The 16,503-nt window shown below is 37.8% G+C and overlaps 1 protein-coding gene and 1 long non-coding RNA gene across 6 annotated transcripts in view; one reads left to right on the top strand and one right to left on the bottom strand.

The window, feature by feature from the left end:
- The window catches only part of GALNT1 (polypeptide N-acetylgalactosaminyltransferase 1), a 124,766-nt gene extending 110,719 nt beyond the window's left edge, over positions 1-14,047 (top strand). For 4 of the 5 annotated variants that reach the window (XM_077974660.1, XM_077974661.1, XM_077974663.1 and 1 more), the window contains 3 exons: positions 5,495-5,593; positions 6,100-6,234; positions 11,893-13,896. In XM_077974660.1, the coding sequence (XP_077830786.1) occupies positions 5,495-5,593; positions 6,100-6,234; positions 11,893-12,039 (381 nt within the window). In that variant the 3' untranslated portion in view covers positions 12,040-13,896. 5 annotated transcript variants of the gene reach the window in all.
- LOC144336408 (uncharacterized) overlaps positions 8,351-16,503 on the bottom strand; it is a 61,242-nt gene continuing 53,089 nt past the window's right edge. Inside the window, exons 2-3 of the long non-coding RNA XR_013408178.1 lie at positions 14,262-14,386; positions 8,351-9,157 (exon numbers count right to left, since the gene is read on the bottom strand). This is a non-coding gene — a long non-coding RNA (uncharacterized LOC144336408). The remainder of the gene's footprint in view (positions 9,158-14,261; positions 14,387-16,503) is intronic.

Genomic DNA, 16,503 nt, shown 5'->3' with positions numbered 1-16,503 from the left:
GGAAAAATGTGTTAATCAGCCATAAACAATTCCTATGAAAAGTACCATTAACCCACTGATCTTTCCCCTTGAAATAACTAAATCTCCTAGGATTTACACTGTTTCAGAAAGTACAAACCAAACTTGGGCACTTTCCACATGACTTTCATAGGGTGGCCAAGGGTGTGAGAACGGGGGTTTATTAGCATGTTGTGCAACTTTTCCCATCATTGACAAGTAGCTCCTCACAAATGGTGAATGATTTTCTCCTGTGTGTCAGGATCTAGACCTGCACATCCAATGTGTCAGCTACATTGAATTTAATTAAAATTAGGCCATGCCTGGTGGCTCACGCCTGTAATGCCAGCACTTTGGGAAGCCGAAGTGGGTGGATCACTTGAGATCAGGAATTCAAGACCAGCCTGGCCAACATGCTGAAACCCCATATCTACTAAAAATACGAAAAATTAGCTGGGTGTGGTGGCACACATCTGTAGTCTCAGCTACTCGGGAGGCTGAGGCACAAGAATTGCTTGAACCCTGGCGGTGGAGGTTGCAGTGAGCAAAGATCGTGCCACTGCACTCCAGCCTGGGTGACAGAGCAAGAGACTGTTTCAAAATATAAAATCATATAAAATAAATGAAAATAAATTTAATTAAAATTAAATAGAATTTAAAGCCCGGTTCTTCAGTCACAATAGCCACATTTGAAGTGCTCAATATCCACACATGCCTAGTGGCTACCATATTAGCACAAATATAGACATTTTCATCATCTCAGAAAGTTGTACTGGATGGTGCTGGAGACATTAACATCTGCTGTTTTAAAATAGCCACACGGCCAGGCGTCGGTGGCTCATGTCTGTAATCCCAGCACTTTGGGAGGCCAAGGTAGGTGGATCACGAGGTCAGCATTTCAAGACCAGCCTGGCCAAGATAGTGAAATCCTGCTTCTACTTTAAAAAAAAAAAAAAAAATTAGCCAGGCGTGGTGGTAGGCGCCTGTAATCCCAGCTACTCGGGAGGCTGAGGCAGAGAATTGCTTGAACCCGGGAGGCAGGGGTTGCACTGAGCCAACGTCGCACCATTGCACTGCAGCCTGGGCGACAGAGTGAGACTCTGTCTCAAAAATAAAATAGATAAGATAAAAAATAAAATAGCCGACCCAGGAGGTTACCCATCTGTTTGTATCATATACTGCTACCCTGTCATTTCACTCATTTCTCCTTCCTAGGTCCTAAGTTGAGGTGACCATATTTGCCTTGTCAAATCCAATGTTTTCAAATCTTGTAACTAATGTGTGCCCCCTCTAATTCTCTCTACTCTGAAATAATTTGGAATTATCATAATTCATAAGGAGGTACCATATCAAATTCCCAAGCCACCCTGTCAGTAGATACCTTCCTACCTGGTTAAGGAGAATATCAGGACCATATTGATATTCAGGAGTATCTACTTCAACCAAGAAAATCTCCCTTCTTTTCCCGTATCAAATCTGCCTTTTATTTAGGGGTTCCTGATAATTTAGAATCTCAGTTGCCGTTAGATGTTCTGATGACTACTGAATATGTTACCAAACAATGCTCACTTCTTGCTTTTCTCTTTCCAAGATAGTCAAGAGGTGACTTGAAAGGAGTGAACTAAAAGGAATTGGTAGTGTAATAAGACCACTAAGCAGTTAGCTGTAGACTTGTGTGTACACCAAGAGATGGGATAAAATCCTCTGAAGAGTGGGAGACTCCAGAAAAAATCTGGCCCATTCGTTCCTTAGATTGAACTTCAAAATACCCCTTATCAGAAGGTTGTCACTATTTTTAGAAGTCCAACAAATAAGACATTTGTGTAGAACATCCTTACAAGCTGGTCCTCAATTCTTGAATGTATTTTTTCTTCCTTCTGTATTTTCCAAATTCTGCTGTTTTAAAATTTTTTTCAAATGTCAGATTTTGAATAACCAACCGAAATACCTATTTTCATCCCAGATAAACTTGAAACAAGTATGTGTTGTCACCATTTCTGCCCTCCACGTCTCATTAGAAAGCTAGTAATTGGTTATATAGCCTTTTATGGAATTACAATTTTGAGCATTTATTCAGCATCCCTAGAAAATGTTTGTTCCTCATTTTCCCCTTCTCCAAAGGCTCTTCAAACTTAACTCCCAGCAAACAAACCTATTAGATGGTCCTCTCCCTCCTAGAATCCTAAAGGACAAAACTTACCCCATAGTCATCGTAATTTTCCATGTCCTTGAGAAAAACATCTTACACGCCTCATAGATGAGGTAGTCCACATGTATCACTACACAGAAAAGAAGAATATTCTCTGAAAACTCTATATTTTCTAGCCAGGCGGTATATAAAAGGACCCACCTGGAGAGCAGATGTCCCTTCAGCTACAAAGAAGCCACATATTTGTTGAGCCAAACAGAATCCTCTGTCCTCTAATGTGAAATTCTCTTAGGGACTCAAACATCATAGCTGTGCTCTTTCAGGAGTGTTATCTCCAGTTTCTCCCCTGTACATTGGAGGACTGCCTCCAGGCCCCACCACGAGCCTGAATCTGGGTCTCTGACCACGCCATCCACCTCACCTGGGCCTCACTGACCACATGTTGATGCAGTTTAGTTGCTCTTCAGTCTTTTTTTTTTCCATTATTATTATTATTTTTAATTTTACTTTAAGTTCTAGGGTACATGTGCACAACGTGCAGGTTTGTTAACATATGTATACGTGTACCATGTTGGTGTGCTGCACCCATTAACTCGTCATTTACATTAGGTATATCTCCCAATGCCATCCCTCCCCCCGCCTCCCCGCACCCCGCGACAGGCCCCAGTGTGTGATGTTCCCCTTCCTGTGTCCAAATGTTCTCATTGTTCAGTTCCCACCTATGAGTGAGAACATGCGGTGTTTGGTTTTTTGTCCTTGCGATAGTTGCTCTTCACTCTAACAGCTAATGGGAAGCAGTGGTTTCCAGTCCTTGGAGAAACTCCACTTTGAACATCTAATGGTCAGTAGTAACCCCAAGGGATAGAGGCCCAGATCTTGCATGTTGGGAATTAGTTGTAGGAATCTTGTTAAGGGTGGTATAAGCTGTTACGTACAAATCTCTTACAACAGTGACTAGCACAGAAGCACAATGAATTTACTGTAATTATTAGCAGGATCACTTACAGAAATAAACTAGCTAAGTTTATTTATTATAAGATACTTAAAACATGATAGGAAAGCCTATTAAATTTCAGGAGAGTTTCATTTTTAAAAAATTTTATTTATAATTATAAAACAGAGGCAGGGTCTCATCATGTTGGCCAGGCAGGTCTCAAACTCTTGCGCTCAAGTGATCCTCCTGCTTCGGCCTCCCAAAGTGCTGGGATTCTACATGCGTGAGCCACCAAGCCCCACCATGAATTGCATTTTTTAATTTGTTTTGAATTTTGGTAAAAGGCAATTATTTAAACAAATGGCCATTCCATATGAGAGCAAGAGAAGCTGAAGATAATGGTGTTAATCTAATAATTCCTGTGGCATTTATCATCTTTCTTTAGCAACCTTTGCATCTGCATTTGGGGGAAGAAATAGAGGAAAACAAAATTGGAGAGTTTATAATTTTTATCAAAAGTATAAGGAAACGATTATTTTATGTGAATGTATGAGATAAAGACTCACCTTGTCACAAATATGAACTATTTTTTTTTTTAACAGGGCCTTGATGTGTCACTTAAGTTGAAGTGCAGTGGCAGTCATAGCTCACTGCAGCATTGAACTCTTGGGCTCAAGTGATCCTCCCACCTCAGCCTCCCAAATAACTGGGACTACAGGCATGAGCCACTGTGCCTAAGTTTTTTTATTTTTATTTTTCGTAGAGACACGGTCTTGCCATGTTGCCCAGGCTGGTCTCGAACTCCTTGTCTCAGGCGATCCTACTGTCTTGGCCTCTTAAAGTGCTCGGGTTATAGACATGGGTCACTGTGATTGGCCCAATCTGAATTAAATTATTTTTCAAGTGAGGTAGCCATCATCATCTGGTATTAATTGATCACCTATCAGGATTAAGGAAGGTGTGCTTTATGCAAATTGGTATTTAACCATAAAATCTTTTACACAACCTATTTATATTGTGTAAACATATGCCTCATAAACAACCTATTTATGAGGTAATAGGTTTCACAGTTAAAATAATGGATAAAAAATGATGATGTAAATTATATGGTAAAAGAACTCCTGGAAACTGATATGATGTATTGGACCCCGAGAAAAAAACATTTTGAAATTTCTAGCTTGAATAATTGGACAAGTTATAGAAATATTAATAAAAATAGGAATATCAGGAAAATGGGAAATTTTTGGAGGAATGATAATGAGGTTTGTTTCAGGTAGCAATTCTCAAGAGGGGATGAGGTGGGGACATATTAAAATGTGAAGATGATTTAGTGTTCATATTAGAAAATAGAAAAATTCTGTTTTGAATGAGCCGAGTTTGAGATTTTGGTGGAATAGCAAGATGGATGTGACTAGTGGTAAAGTAACAGTGCAGATTATTACAGTCTCTGAGCCTGCTCATGCTGGACTCTGAATTAGGTGCCTGGATACGTTGCCTTACATAACATCAGCATAGAACTGACATTACCCCCCAGTTCCTGATCTCAAAAGGTTTAGGTAACTTGTATTTAAACCTGAGTCTTGTATGTCAGAACCCTAGTTTTTATTCCTGGCTGCCTGGGAATATTGGAATAATATGCAGACTGTGTATTTGTTTATAGAAGTAACTGGCTTTTTTGTGGTTTTAACTTTACCCCTACTTTATCTATCACACATAATTAGTTACCTTTTTAAAAAAGTCTACATGACAGATGTGGTTTCTCTTCTGGCTTAACCTGCTGACAATACCATACATGGGAATAGATTGAAGACTTTCAGATGTCTGTTAATTTACCATATGCTTTTAAAACTGCAACAGTTTAGAGGAAACAAAATAACCAGGAGCATTACCTAAAATATTCCTCTTAATTCTGATGACTAACTTAAATTCCTTTTACGGAATCCACAAATGTCTAGTAAAAGAGTAGAGTTTGTACCACACTACGCTTCAGCTTCCAGGAAAGACAAATTCCAAGCTCTTTGACTAGAGTCACCTTAGTCTCTCCTAAGTCAGAGTAGTTATCAGAATTAATGTTCCTGTCTTCATTGATAATAGTGTCCTCAGGGAGTTAATTGCTTTAAATCATTAACCAAAGTAGAGTTTTTTGAAGTCAATACGAATTTGAAAGGAATAACTTGAAAAAAATGAAAAAAAAAATTTTAAGGATTTTCCCCCCATAAACACAGAAATTGCATAAACAGTTTGTAACACCTTTCTAGACAAATGAATTTTAGATAGCCAGACAGTGATAGGCCAATAGGCCATTTCAGAGTAGTGCCAGGAAAAGTTTAGGTTGGTTTTTAGTGTATCTGTGTGTTTGTCTGTCTAATTAACTTCTCCAACTCCTGATATTTTCATTATTCATTGTCCCATAGATACGAAATGTGGAAACAAATCAGTGTCTAGATAACATGGCTAGAAAAGAGAATGAAAAAGTTGGAATTTTTAATTGCCATGGTATGGGGGGTAATCAGGTGAGTATCTTAGAAAACTCTTAAAAGGGATAATTTTCAGATTTGTTTTTACTTTGCCTTTTTTATCCCATGACATCATTCAGGAAATATTTTCCTTCCTTTAAAGAGAAAATAATAAAGACTTTTAGGTGAAGGAAGCTTTCAATCCAGTGACTTTTTTTTTTAATGAAACATTTGTGAAAGGCCCATTGTGAGAACTGTATTTACATTGCTGAGCACAAAATTTATTTTGCCCTTTTTATTCAAACAGATGACAACCCTTGGCAATACATTCAGTGTATACAGAGAGCTCAAGGTCATTTTCGCTTCACCTTGTAAGCAAGAAAATTAGTAACATAACATCAGTGTAAATTAGTGGTAGCTTTTCTGAGTCACTTTATTCTTCATTACTTAAGTACATAAATCATGTACGTTGAAATACTTGTATTTTCCCTGACAGGTAATTGGGCATTTAAAATGCTGACTAATTTATTTTTTCTGTTTATGTGTGTGCATTTTATTTCCAGGTTTTCTCTTATACTGCCAACAAAGAAATTAGAACAGATGACCTTTGCTTGGATGTTTCCAAACTTAATGGCCCAGTTACAATGCTCAAATGCCACCACCTAAAAGGCAACCAACTCTGGGAGTATGACCCAGTGGTAAGTTATTTATGCAGTTGCCTATAGTAATAAAATTATGTGTGTCACTGGGTATATTTATATACTTTATAGCTAAAGGAATGAATTCTTGTGGACCTTGAATATGGATCAAACTTGTCTTATACACTAAATATTGACAGGTGGGAAAAATAAGTAAAATAAACATGTTTTAATTCTCCCTAATAGTTAAATTTTAGTCTTATAAAATCACAGTTGCCTCCAATCCCTGGGTCCTTGTTTGTTGAGTAGCCACCATTCCTTCTGTATGTCTTCAAGTTCTATAGTCTAGTTTGGGAGAAATGAGGCAGAAAGTAGGCTTTTAAAATTACTTAATTAAACACTTAAGTGAAAGATAAGTTTTAATTAATAAAGTTCTCTGGCTTGTGATGATTTCTCAGTGACATACATAACAGAACCTTTCATATTTATCTTTCCTTTTGTCTGGAACCTTTCTCTCCACCCACCATCAAATGAGCTCACATGGAAGTACTTAAAAGGTATTAGTTCAATTAGAGCATCCATGGTAAACTTACCTCTTTCCACCTATTTGCCTAATTTTTCAACTTGTGCTTTTGCCTTGTGGTTCTGGAACCAGCACCAACATCTTTAATATCTCTTTCTCTGGTTCTTTTTATTTTGGCTTAACTTCTCCAAGGGATTTAGTGCCGCTAAACAGATGATTTTTTTTTTTTTTTTTTTTTTTTTTTGAGACAGGGTCTTGCTCTGTCACCCAGGCTGGAATGCAGTGGTACAATCACAGCTCACACAACCTCCATCTGCCAGGCTCAAGCTATCCTCCCACCTCAGCCTCCAGAGAGGAGGTAGGACCCAGGCACATACCATCATGCCCAGCTAATTTTTGTAATTTTGTAGAGACGGAGTTTCACCATGTTGTCCAGCCTGGTCTTGAACTCTTGGACTCAAGCGATCCACCTGCCTCAGCTTCTCCAAGTTCTGGGATTACAGGCATGAGCCATCATGCCTGGCCTGATATTTTCTAATTTTTTTTTTTTTTTTTTTTTGAGATGGAGTCTCATTCTTGTCGCCCAGGCTGGAGTGCAGTGGTGTGATCTCAGCTCATGCAACCTCCACCTTCCCGGTTCAAGCTATTCTCCTGCCTCAGCCTCCTGAGTAGCTGGGATTACAGGCGCCCACCACCATGCCCAGCTAATTTTTGTACTTTTAGTAGAGACGGGGTTTCACCATGTTGGCCAGGCTGGTCTTGAACTCCTGACCTCAGGTGATCTGCCTGCCTTAGCCTCCCAAAGTGCTGGGATTATAGGCATGAGCCACTGCACCCAGCCTGACCTGGTATTTTCATATCCTCTTATCCCTTGGCCGTAAGATGCACTACTGTTTATGTTCTTCTCTTAGTTTGCTCTCTGTTCCTTTTGTTGGCCTGGCTCTCTCTCCTCCTTCATCCTAGTCCTTAAATGGAAATGTTGTCCAAAGTTACTGACTTTGGCCATCTTTCTTCCCTATACCGTGTCATACACCAACCATGGTCTACTTTAATCATCAATATGCTGTTCTGTGAACATACCTTATACTTTCCTAATTCACAGCTAAGATAATGTGCTTCCCTCTGCCTGACAAACCTTACCCATTCTTAAGAATCCAGCTTTGACGTCACTTCCATGAATCCTAGCCTGAAATTAACTCTGTCAATCCTAACTTAATTAGTCATCTCTGACCTCTATAAAGCTGTACTTCTTTGTAGTTATTTATCTAGCAATTGTTTCTCCACTATTAGATTGTTAGATCCGAGAGGACAGAGATCATCTTTTATAAATCCTGGGTCTCCTTTCACAATGTCAGACTATAGAAAAAATAATATTACCTATAATAATAGCTCAGTTAATATGGCCATTGGAAATGGCCTGAATGTGCTGTTCCAGGGTTTCCCATGGTATGTGCTACTGCCATTTTGGGTGTGACTGCCCCATGCATTGCAGGGTGTGTAGCATCTCTGGCTCCAGACAGTAAGTGCTAGTAGCACCCCATAGCCATTGTGACAACCACAAAATTTTAAAAATGAAAAACCTCTTACTTTTATTGGAAAATGACAGTATATTAATTAGGCAGTATTTTTTAAAATGTATTTATTATAGCTAAAACAAAGAGGGATTTATTTTTCTTACGTAAGTCTAGAGGTAAGTAAATTCAGTGGCATAGTGATGTCAGGGATAACATTGTTGTAATATTCTTAGATTTTCCTTGTGGCCACAAGATGGTTGCTGCAGCTCTGTCACATCCCAACTCCAGGCAGAAGCGGGAGGGGAAGGGGAATGGGACACTACCACTGTTGTTGCTCTTTATTAGCGTTACTCTTTATTAGCAAAGTAAAAGGTTTTTCTGGAACCCCCTTAGCAGGCTCTACTTATGTCTTATGGACCAGAACTTCATCCCATGGTGACCCCTAGCTGCAAAGGAAGCTGGGAAAGCAAGTCTTTGGTTTTCTAGTCGTTAGAGTGTGAGATGGCCAAGAGAGATACAGGGATTGGGAAGGACTGTTGGCTAGCCAACCTACACAGTCTACCACAACAGTATTCCAAAAGTAAATGTTTGATGAGACAGGTAAAAAGCTGGAGATAGAGTATTTAGAAAGAGCCAGTTATGAGTGTGAAGTTTTAAAACTGGTAGATCACTTTGCAAGGTTTTTTCCCGCTGAGATAAAACATTAATACTGGGAGTTGATTTCTCCCAGAAGCAGACTCCAAGATAAAGTTGAGCATTCAGGATGTTTATTAGGGAGCACTTTTTGGGTCAATACCTGTAAAAGGAATACCTCCCTCTCCCTGGGCAGAGGGAGAAGTTGAATTGCAGTGCAGGTCCAACAGCCTGAGCAGACTGCAGGGGAAGCACTGGAGGGGGAACAGCCCATCAGAATCATCCTGCCTCCATCCATTGAAAACACAACAGTCTAGAAAAATAACAGAATACTATGTCAATTATCTGTAATCTAAAATCATGAATTCTTAGATTTCAAAGTAACCCTAGAAATTAAACCCAGGATACTTTTTATACAAGTAGAAATTGAAACTCAGAATTAATTTCCCAAGGTCCGCAAGCAGCCAGATAGTATGACTAGATCTCAAATCTGGAATTTTAATTCTAGATCCAGGTTTCTTTGTACAGTCCCACACTATTTTCAATTAATAGTTTTGAGTCTTCCTTATATTACATATTACATAAAATTTATAATAAGGCACTGGGCTCTTTTGCTTTGACTGCTTATAGCTGTCCTTTCTGGAATAAAATGCAGATTTTAGACCTAGTTGCATCTAGAGATTAGGAGTAGGTTCTAGGATGCAGGCAATGATTAATTATAGCTTTTATCCTCTTCTTCAGAGGTGTACAGTTAGATGCTTGTCACCTGCTTGTCCTGATGCCTTAGTCCAGCTCTCTCTGGATGGAGACTAGCTGGTGTTGCCTGAGTCCTCTGAGGAGTGCTTGATGACAGCATCCTACCCACAGGGTTCCAACCCACAAGGCTGTGTGCCTGCTGTCAGCAGCCAGAGTTGTATCTGGAACAGGGTTCTACACCAGAGTCCAGGCTTCCTGGCGGTGCTTCTTACCTTCCAAGTTATGGGGATTCTGTCCTGATGTCGAACAGTTAAATACTCAGCACAGAGCAATAACCTATGTCTTTGTAATGGGTTTATTTTAATGAATCTAGATGAGTGAAATGCACATTTTTAGAAATTGGGTTGAAAGAGACCAACTCTCCCAACTAAATTTTTCGTTGTGCTTAATTGGGGTTTTTTGTTTTTAGTAATAGTGACCATGGGCCTGATGAGGGAGGCCACTGGGGTAAGCTTTGCGGGAACTCCCAGAATGTTTGAGAGTTTCTCTTGTTTTGGTCTTTCCTGAGACTGAAGGCATTGGCAGCAATGTGCACACTGAGCTGCAGTGCTCTGGCTGCTGGATTGTGTCCATGACTGCTCAGGACGTTGCTAGGATGTTGTGTTTTCCAATAATAAGCATTACGCTATAAATGCAAATTACCATTGTATGTAAATGTCATTGTACCATTTATCAAGCATTTACTCTGGGATAGGCAGCACTTCATGTACATTATCTCAGTGTTTCCTCATGAAACCCGGTGAGGTATTTTTGTCCCCTTTTTATAGATGAGGAAACTGGGTCTCAAAGAGTTTAAGTTTTTGCTCAGAAGCATATAGTTGGTGTGTGACAAATCTGGAAATCACCCCAGGAATGTCTGACTGCAAAGCCCCTCCTCTCAATAAACTACACAAAGTCTGCATTTAAAAAAAAAAAAGAAAAAGAAAAAAAAATTCCCACAGCCTTGCTGACTCTTCCAGGTTCTAGTCTTACATTTGGAAGCATTAAAGATAGAATCCTGAACCTAAAGACATTGTCAACAGTGACATCTGCAAAGGTAGACTGTCATCTGCCAGGTCCTACTTTGACCACTACATGGAAGAATAATAAATGGCTGGAAGCCTAAGTAGTATACAATTATTAGATTTTGTTTTAATTTCTAATAGGTGCAAAAAAGGCCTCATGAAAATGAAATGTTTCAGATAAAAGAACTACATTAAAATAGAGCCATGAGTAAAAGAATCAGATAACTATGTGTTAAACATTTTACATTTCCTTCGAGTTAATTTGCATTCGTAGAGTAATGCTTAATGCACATTCCTGTATACAACTACTTTGAAGTCCTTAACATGACCAGAGCATATTATCACAATCATTGATGTGGATCATTGTCAACTATCTATCTGTTAATTCTTACCTGCCCTGCCCTTTCAAAATTATCCTAATAACATGTTGCAGCATCAAATCTAGAACTTAAATAAGTAAAATATATAGCTATGTCTGTTAACTATTTATTAAGAATCTCCTTCGTAGATGAGGCACTATGTACTTTATCTTCATTATCTATGTAGTTTCCCAAAATCTGCTCAAAATATGGAATGTGATCCTGATTTTTAAAATGAGAAACCTCAAGTTACCCAGGCTATGAACTCAACTCCACATTCCTGTGCTTTTCTTTCTGTACCACACCATCTCCTTTAACCACCAGGATAGCCTCTGGGTTTGCTGTGGACATAGGCATAAGATTGACTTTATTAAATCTCAGCTGTCTCAACATTTTTACGATTTTGAGTTATCAGAAACACCTGAGTTTCTAAAAACTTGAGCTTTGAAATCACAGAATTAACTTGAACAGCCTTATCATAGAGAAATGAAACAATTTTGAAATAGCTGTTTGAAAATAGGTTGAGAATCCTAAATTAGGAACCACTAATCTGGTCTTTTTTTGTTGTTTAGGAAACTGAAGCACAAAAAAAGAGAAGCTTCTCATAGTGTTACAGAGCTTATGCCAGAATTAGGACTTAGAATTTAGGTCATCTTGCAGCAAGTCAAGTGTACCCTACTGGACCCCAGTGCCTTTCTCCCTCCCTCATACCTCTTTATCGACCTACCTGCCTATCTACCTATCTCTTCTTCTCTCTCTATATATCCATCCATCCACCTACCTACTTTTTCTCCATTGTCTTTTAAATAATTTATATTACCAAAAAAACCTGCTTTTCTACAGAGGAATTTAATAATCACCAAAACTGATGCTTGAGGTGTTTTGTTTTATTCCACTTTCATGTTAAGATTTTTTTCTGTTACTTTCAGAAATTAACCCTGCAGCATGTGAACAGTAATCAGTGCCTGGATAAAGCCACAGAAGAGGATAGCCAGGTGCCCAGCATTAGAGACTGCAATGGAAGTCGGTCCCAGCAGTGGCTTCTTCGAAACGTCACCCTGCCAGAAATATTCTGAGACCAAATTTACAAAAAAAAAAAACACGAAGAAAATAAGGATTGACTGGGCTACCTCAGCATACATTTCTGCCACATTCTTAAGTAGCAAAAAAGGAAAAGTGCTTTCCTCCTCTGCAGGATGTAAGGTTTATCAGCCATTAAAACTTAGACTTCTCTAGCTTTTCACTAGCTGTGAACCAGCCTTCCTGTCCATGGACATGAAACTGCATAGTAATGAGACTGTGCACACTGATGTTTACAAGACTGAAAGAGTCTTTCTCCGAAAATCATGGTAAAGAATATTGAGACAATGAAAAAAGTCAACAAAATATGCTTTCTGGAGAACTGTACCTTTTATGGTTTGCTTGCACATCAGTAATTTCTGCTGAACGTGCTGTCATAATGAAGAGATTTCCAAGATTTTTTTTCCTGATTAGAACTGGTAGCCAGTATATTAAATATTGATATAAAAATAAAAGAACTGGAACCAGATTCGGAATCATGAAAACAACATTTTTACAACAACACAAAAAAACTATATTAAACAGGGTTTAAAGGAAATTAAAACAGAACTATGAGAAGTACAATTTGTTATAGTATAGTATCAAATTTCTATCTAGATTTTATACCTCAGTGGGGAAAAATAACTGATTCCAATGACATTCATTTTGTTTTCATCTGTGATAGTCATGGATGCTTTTATTTTCCTTGGGGTGCTGAAATTGAGCTGAAAAAAAAAAGGCTCTTTGAATATAGTTTTACTTTCTCTCTACAGTTTTGTTTGGTTTGTGGGCTGTTGGAATTGTAATTTTTAATTGCCTTCTAAAAAATGGAAATTTAACAATGTCTGATCTCAACTGAACAAATTAGATGTTTCAGTCGCTCCTGGGTCAGCCAGCTTATAGATTGACACGTGCACACACACACACATTTCTTACCACATTTCCAACTTCTTGACCCAACTGATTATGCTAAATACCCAAGATTCGTACTACTGTACCACAGATTTGTTTTCACAGCAATAAATCTTCAGTTCTTTGTTTATGATTCCACTTAACAAAAGGCCTGCAGAAGTGATTTATTATTTGGGTATTTGGAGATAATATATTTGATGGTTTTTTGGAAAACCTTTTTCACTCCATACTCAGATATGCTTCATTGTCAAGTGCATATTTAGATTAGATTATTGAATTGTAATGTTTATCTGCTGCTTTTTTTTAAATAAAATTTGACTGAAAATGTTTAATTGGCATTTTTTAATGACTTAGCCAAAGAAGTGCAGCTATTATTCCATATTAATAGGCTTGCATTTCTTTTCCTAAATTTTAGGCTAAATCAGTTTTATTTTTCTCTGATTTTTTTTTATACCACAGAATCACCTGAGTGTCAGTTAAAAGTTGTCAATTAAAAGGTAACCTTTTAATCTCATAGGAGGAATCTCATAAAGACATTTTTCCTGATATGTAGAGCAGTCTGTTGGCAAAAATGCATATATTTTCTTTCATATTTGTAAAATTATATTTAATGGAATTCTTTTCTTTGATTATCAAGGACTTTCACTGCAGGCAGTGCTATTTCTTGTGCCTACGAATGTTTCCGAAAGTCGCATCACTAATTATATTTGCGAGGTTGAGTGTACACAAAGTTTCTCATATCCTGTTCAAGTTAATCAACATCAAGCACATGGGGATGCTTTAGGGTGAGGCTATAGTACAAAATGCATAAACCATGTCCCCAGGAAATTTGAAAGGAAGCAGGTGCTGGATGGATTTTTTTTTTTTTTCCTTTTCCATGAGCTGTGTTAACTCTATCTCCAGTAGGCCTAATGCTTGAATAAGCAAGATGTCTAATCAATAAATTATTTTCATGCTCAGAATTTCAGGTTTTTGTACTCCAGCATAGCTTGGTCTTATTTCTTACTGTATGAAAGCTTAACAGCAATGTGATTTAAGGTTTTGTTTTGTTTTTTAAGTGGGAGATGTAAGTGATTTAATTCATGGGTACTTTTAGAACCTGATAGATATTCCCATTGCCTTTATTTTTCTAATTAAAGAATTCCTAAATACTTTGAAAATACAAAATATTCCTGTATAGTTGTGCCTTACATTGGTTTTATTTGAAAGAGTGGATCCCTGTTTGTCATAATTATTTGTAATTTGGCAGATGCTTATCACTCTATTATAAATCAAATTGGGAAGAAAAGGATGAAAAAGAAAACAATGACTGGGTACTGGCTCATACCTGTAATTTTAGCATTTTGGGAAGCTGAGATGGTGGGACCACTTGAGGGCAGGAGTTTGAGGTTGCAGTGAGCTATGATGGTGCCACTGCACTCCAGCCTGGGCAACATAGAAGAAACCATGTCTCTAAAAAAAAAAAAAAAAAGAAAAGATAAAATGAAGGATGAAAAAATGGGATTATTATTTAACCAGTGAGGAATTCTTAAATGTGACAATTAATTTGAATCTCACAAATCTATTCATGCCAGTCCCAGTCTATTTTAATATATCTCTGTCTTAATTGGCATTCTTGAGAAATAGTGCTGCCATTGAACATTGGGAATATTCATCCATTCTGCGGATGGAGGACATCATGCAGGCCATGTCCTCATTGCTCCCATTCTGCGTTTAGCTGAAAAACAGAGGTTCCTCTTTGTAAGGATTTGATGCTCTTCTCATCTTCCAACAAGTATAGCAAGAACAAATTTAACTCTATAGTTACCTGTTCTTCAAAGGAAAAAGAAACTTAGAAGGTAGTGTTTCTGAGGTCATAACTGTGAGGGGTTGTATACAAAGAATGAGTCACTTTTTAAGCCATTTGGAAAATTAGATCTGTTTCTAATTAGATGACATTTTCTCCATGCTCTGATTTCTTGAAGATTGCCAAGCATTTGCTTGATAATCTACCAGGACTGATAATTTTGCAGAATATGAGGCAAATATATGAAATTCAGTTGTGTATCTCTACCCTAGCAACAAACACTTGAAAATTCAACGTTGAAATATGCCATTTGTAATAGCATCAGAGAAGTCAAACTTCTAAGTAGGAAGAAAGTTAACAAAAGATGTGCAAGACCTCTACTCTGAAAACTACAAAACAGTGCTGGGAAGAATTATAGAGCACCAAAATAAATAGATATTCTATGCTCATGGATTGAAGTACTGCATAATGGTAAGATGACAGTTCCCCACAAATTGATATCTAGATTCAATGAAATCAAAATCCCACAAGGCTATCTTGTAGAAATTGGCAACTACATATATGAAAATGCAACAGACTCTTAAGTAGCCAAGATAATTTTGAAGAAGAAAAATAAAATTGGAGCACTTGTACTACCCAATGTCAAGACTTGCTCTAAAGCTACAACAGTTAAGAGAGTATGGTACTAGAGTTAGGATAAACAACAAATAGATCAATAGACATGTCCAGAAATAGACTCACATATATATTGTTATAGGCTTTTCAGCAAAAACAAGCTATTCAATAGAAAAAGGAAAGATTTTTCAGTTGGAGTTGAAGTAACTGGATGTCTGGTAAAAAGCAATGTTGATGCCTTCTTCATACTGTGTACAATTTATTCGAAATGGATTAGAGAACTAAATGTGAATGGCAAAACAATACATCTTGTAAAAGGAAACACAGACTATCTTCATGACATTGGGGTAGACAAGGATATCTTAGGCGAAGATATCTCAGGAAGGTTAAACAACAAAACTGACAAATTTCATCAAAATTAGATACTTCTCATCAAAAAGATACTTTTAAAGTGAAAAGGCAAGCCACAGCCTAAGAGAAAATATCACAATACACAGAACTAACAAAGGAAAGCAAAGAACATTTTAAACCATTGTAACATCTACCCAGTTTAACAATGAGTGAATTGAATACATACTTCACAGAAGCTCTCCAGATACAGGGGTAGCATAGGAAGTGGCACTCAAACATCAGCCATCAGGGAATGTAGAATGAAACCACAATGAAATACCACTGCATACCCGCCAAATGGTGAGAATGTGGAACAACTGATAGAAGTCCAAGATGGTTTAATCACCTCAGGAAACAGTTTGCCGGTTGCTTATAAAGGTAAACATAATGCCTACCCTGTGACTTAGTGATTCCACTTTTAAAGATCTACCCAAGATAAATGAGGGTATGTTTTTACAATAAGACTTGTACAAGAATAGCAGTTTTATTTCTAATATCTCCAATCTGACACTACCCAAATAACTGTCAACAAGCTAATAATCAAGTAATGGTATATTTATACATTGGAGACTAGTCTGCCATTAAAAGAATGGGCTGGGCTTAATGGCTAACACCTGTGATCCTAACAATTTGGGAGGCCAAGGCGGGATCACTTGAGCCCAGGAGTTCAAGACCATCCTGGGCAAGATGGCAAGACACCATCTCTACAGAAAAATTTAAAAATCAGCTGGGCATGGTGGTACACGCCTATAGTCCCACCTACTCAGCAGGCTGAAGT

Source organism: Macaca mulatta, chromosome 18 (assembly GCF_049350105.2).
Source record: "Macaca mulatta isolate MMU2019108-1 chromosome 18, T2T-MMU8v2.0, whole genome shotgun sequence".
Taxonomy (NCBI): domain Eukaryota; kingdom Metazoa; phylum Chordata; class Mammalia; order Primates; family Cercopithecidae; genus Macaca; species Macaca mulatta.
Note: the sequence above shows the minus strand (reverse complement) of the source record. Positions and strands in the feature narration are given on the sequence as shown.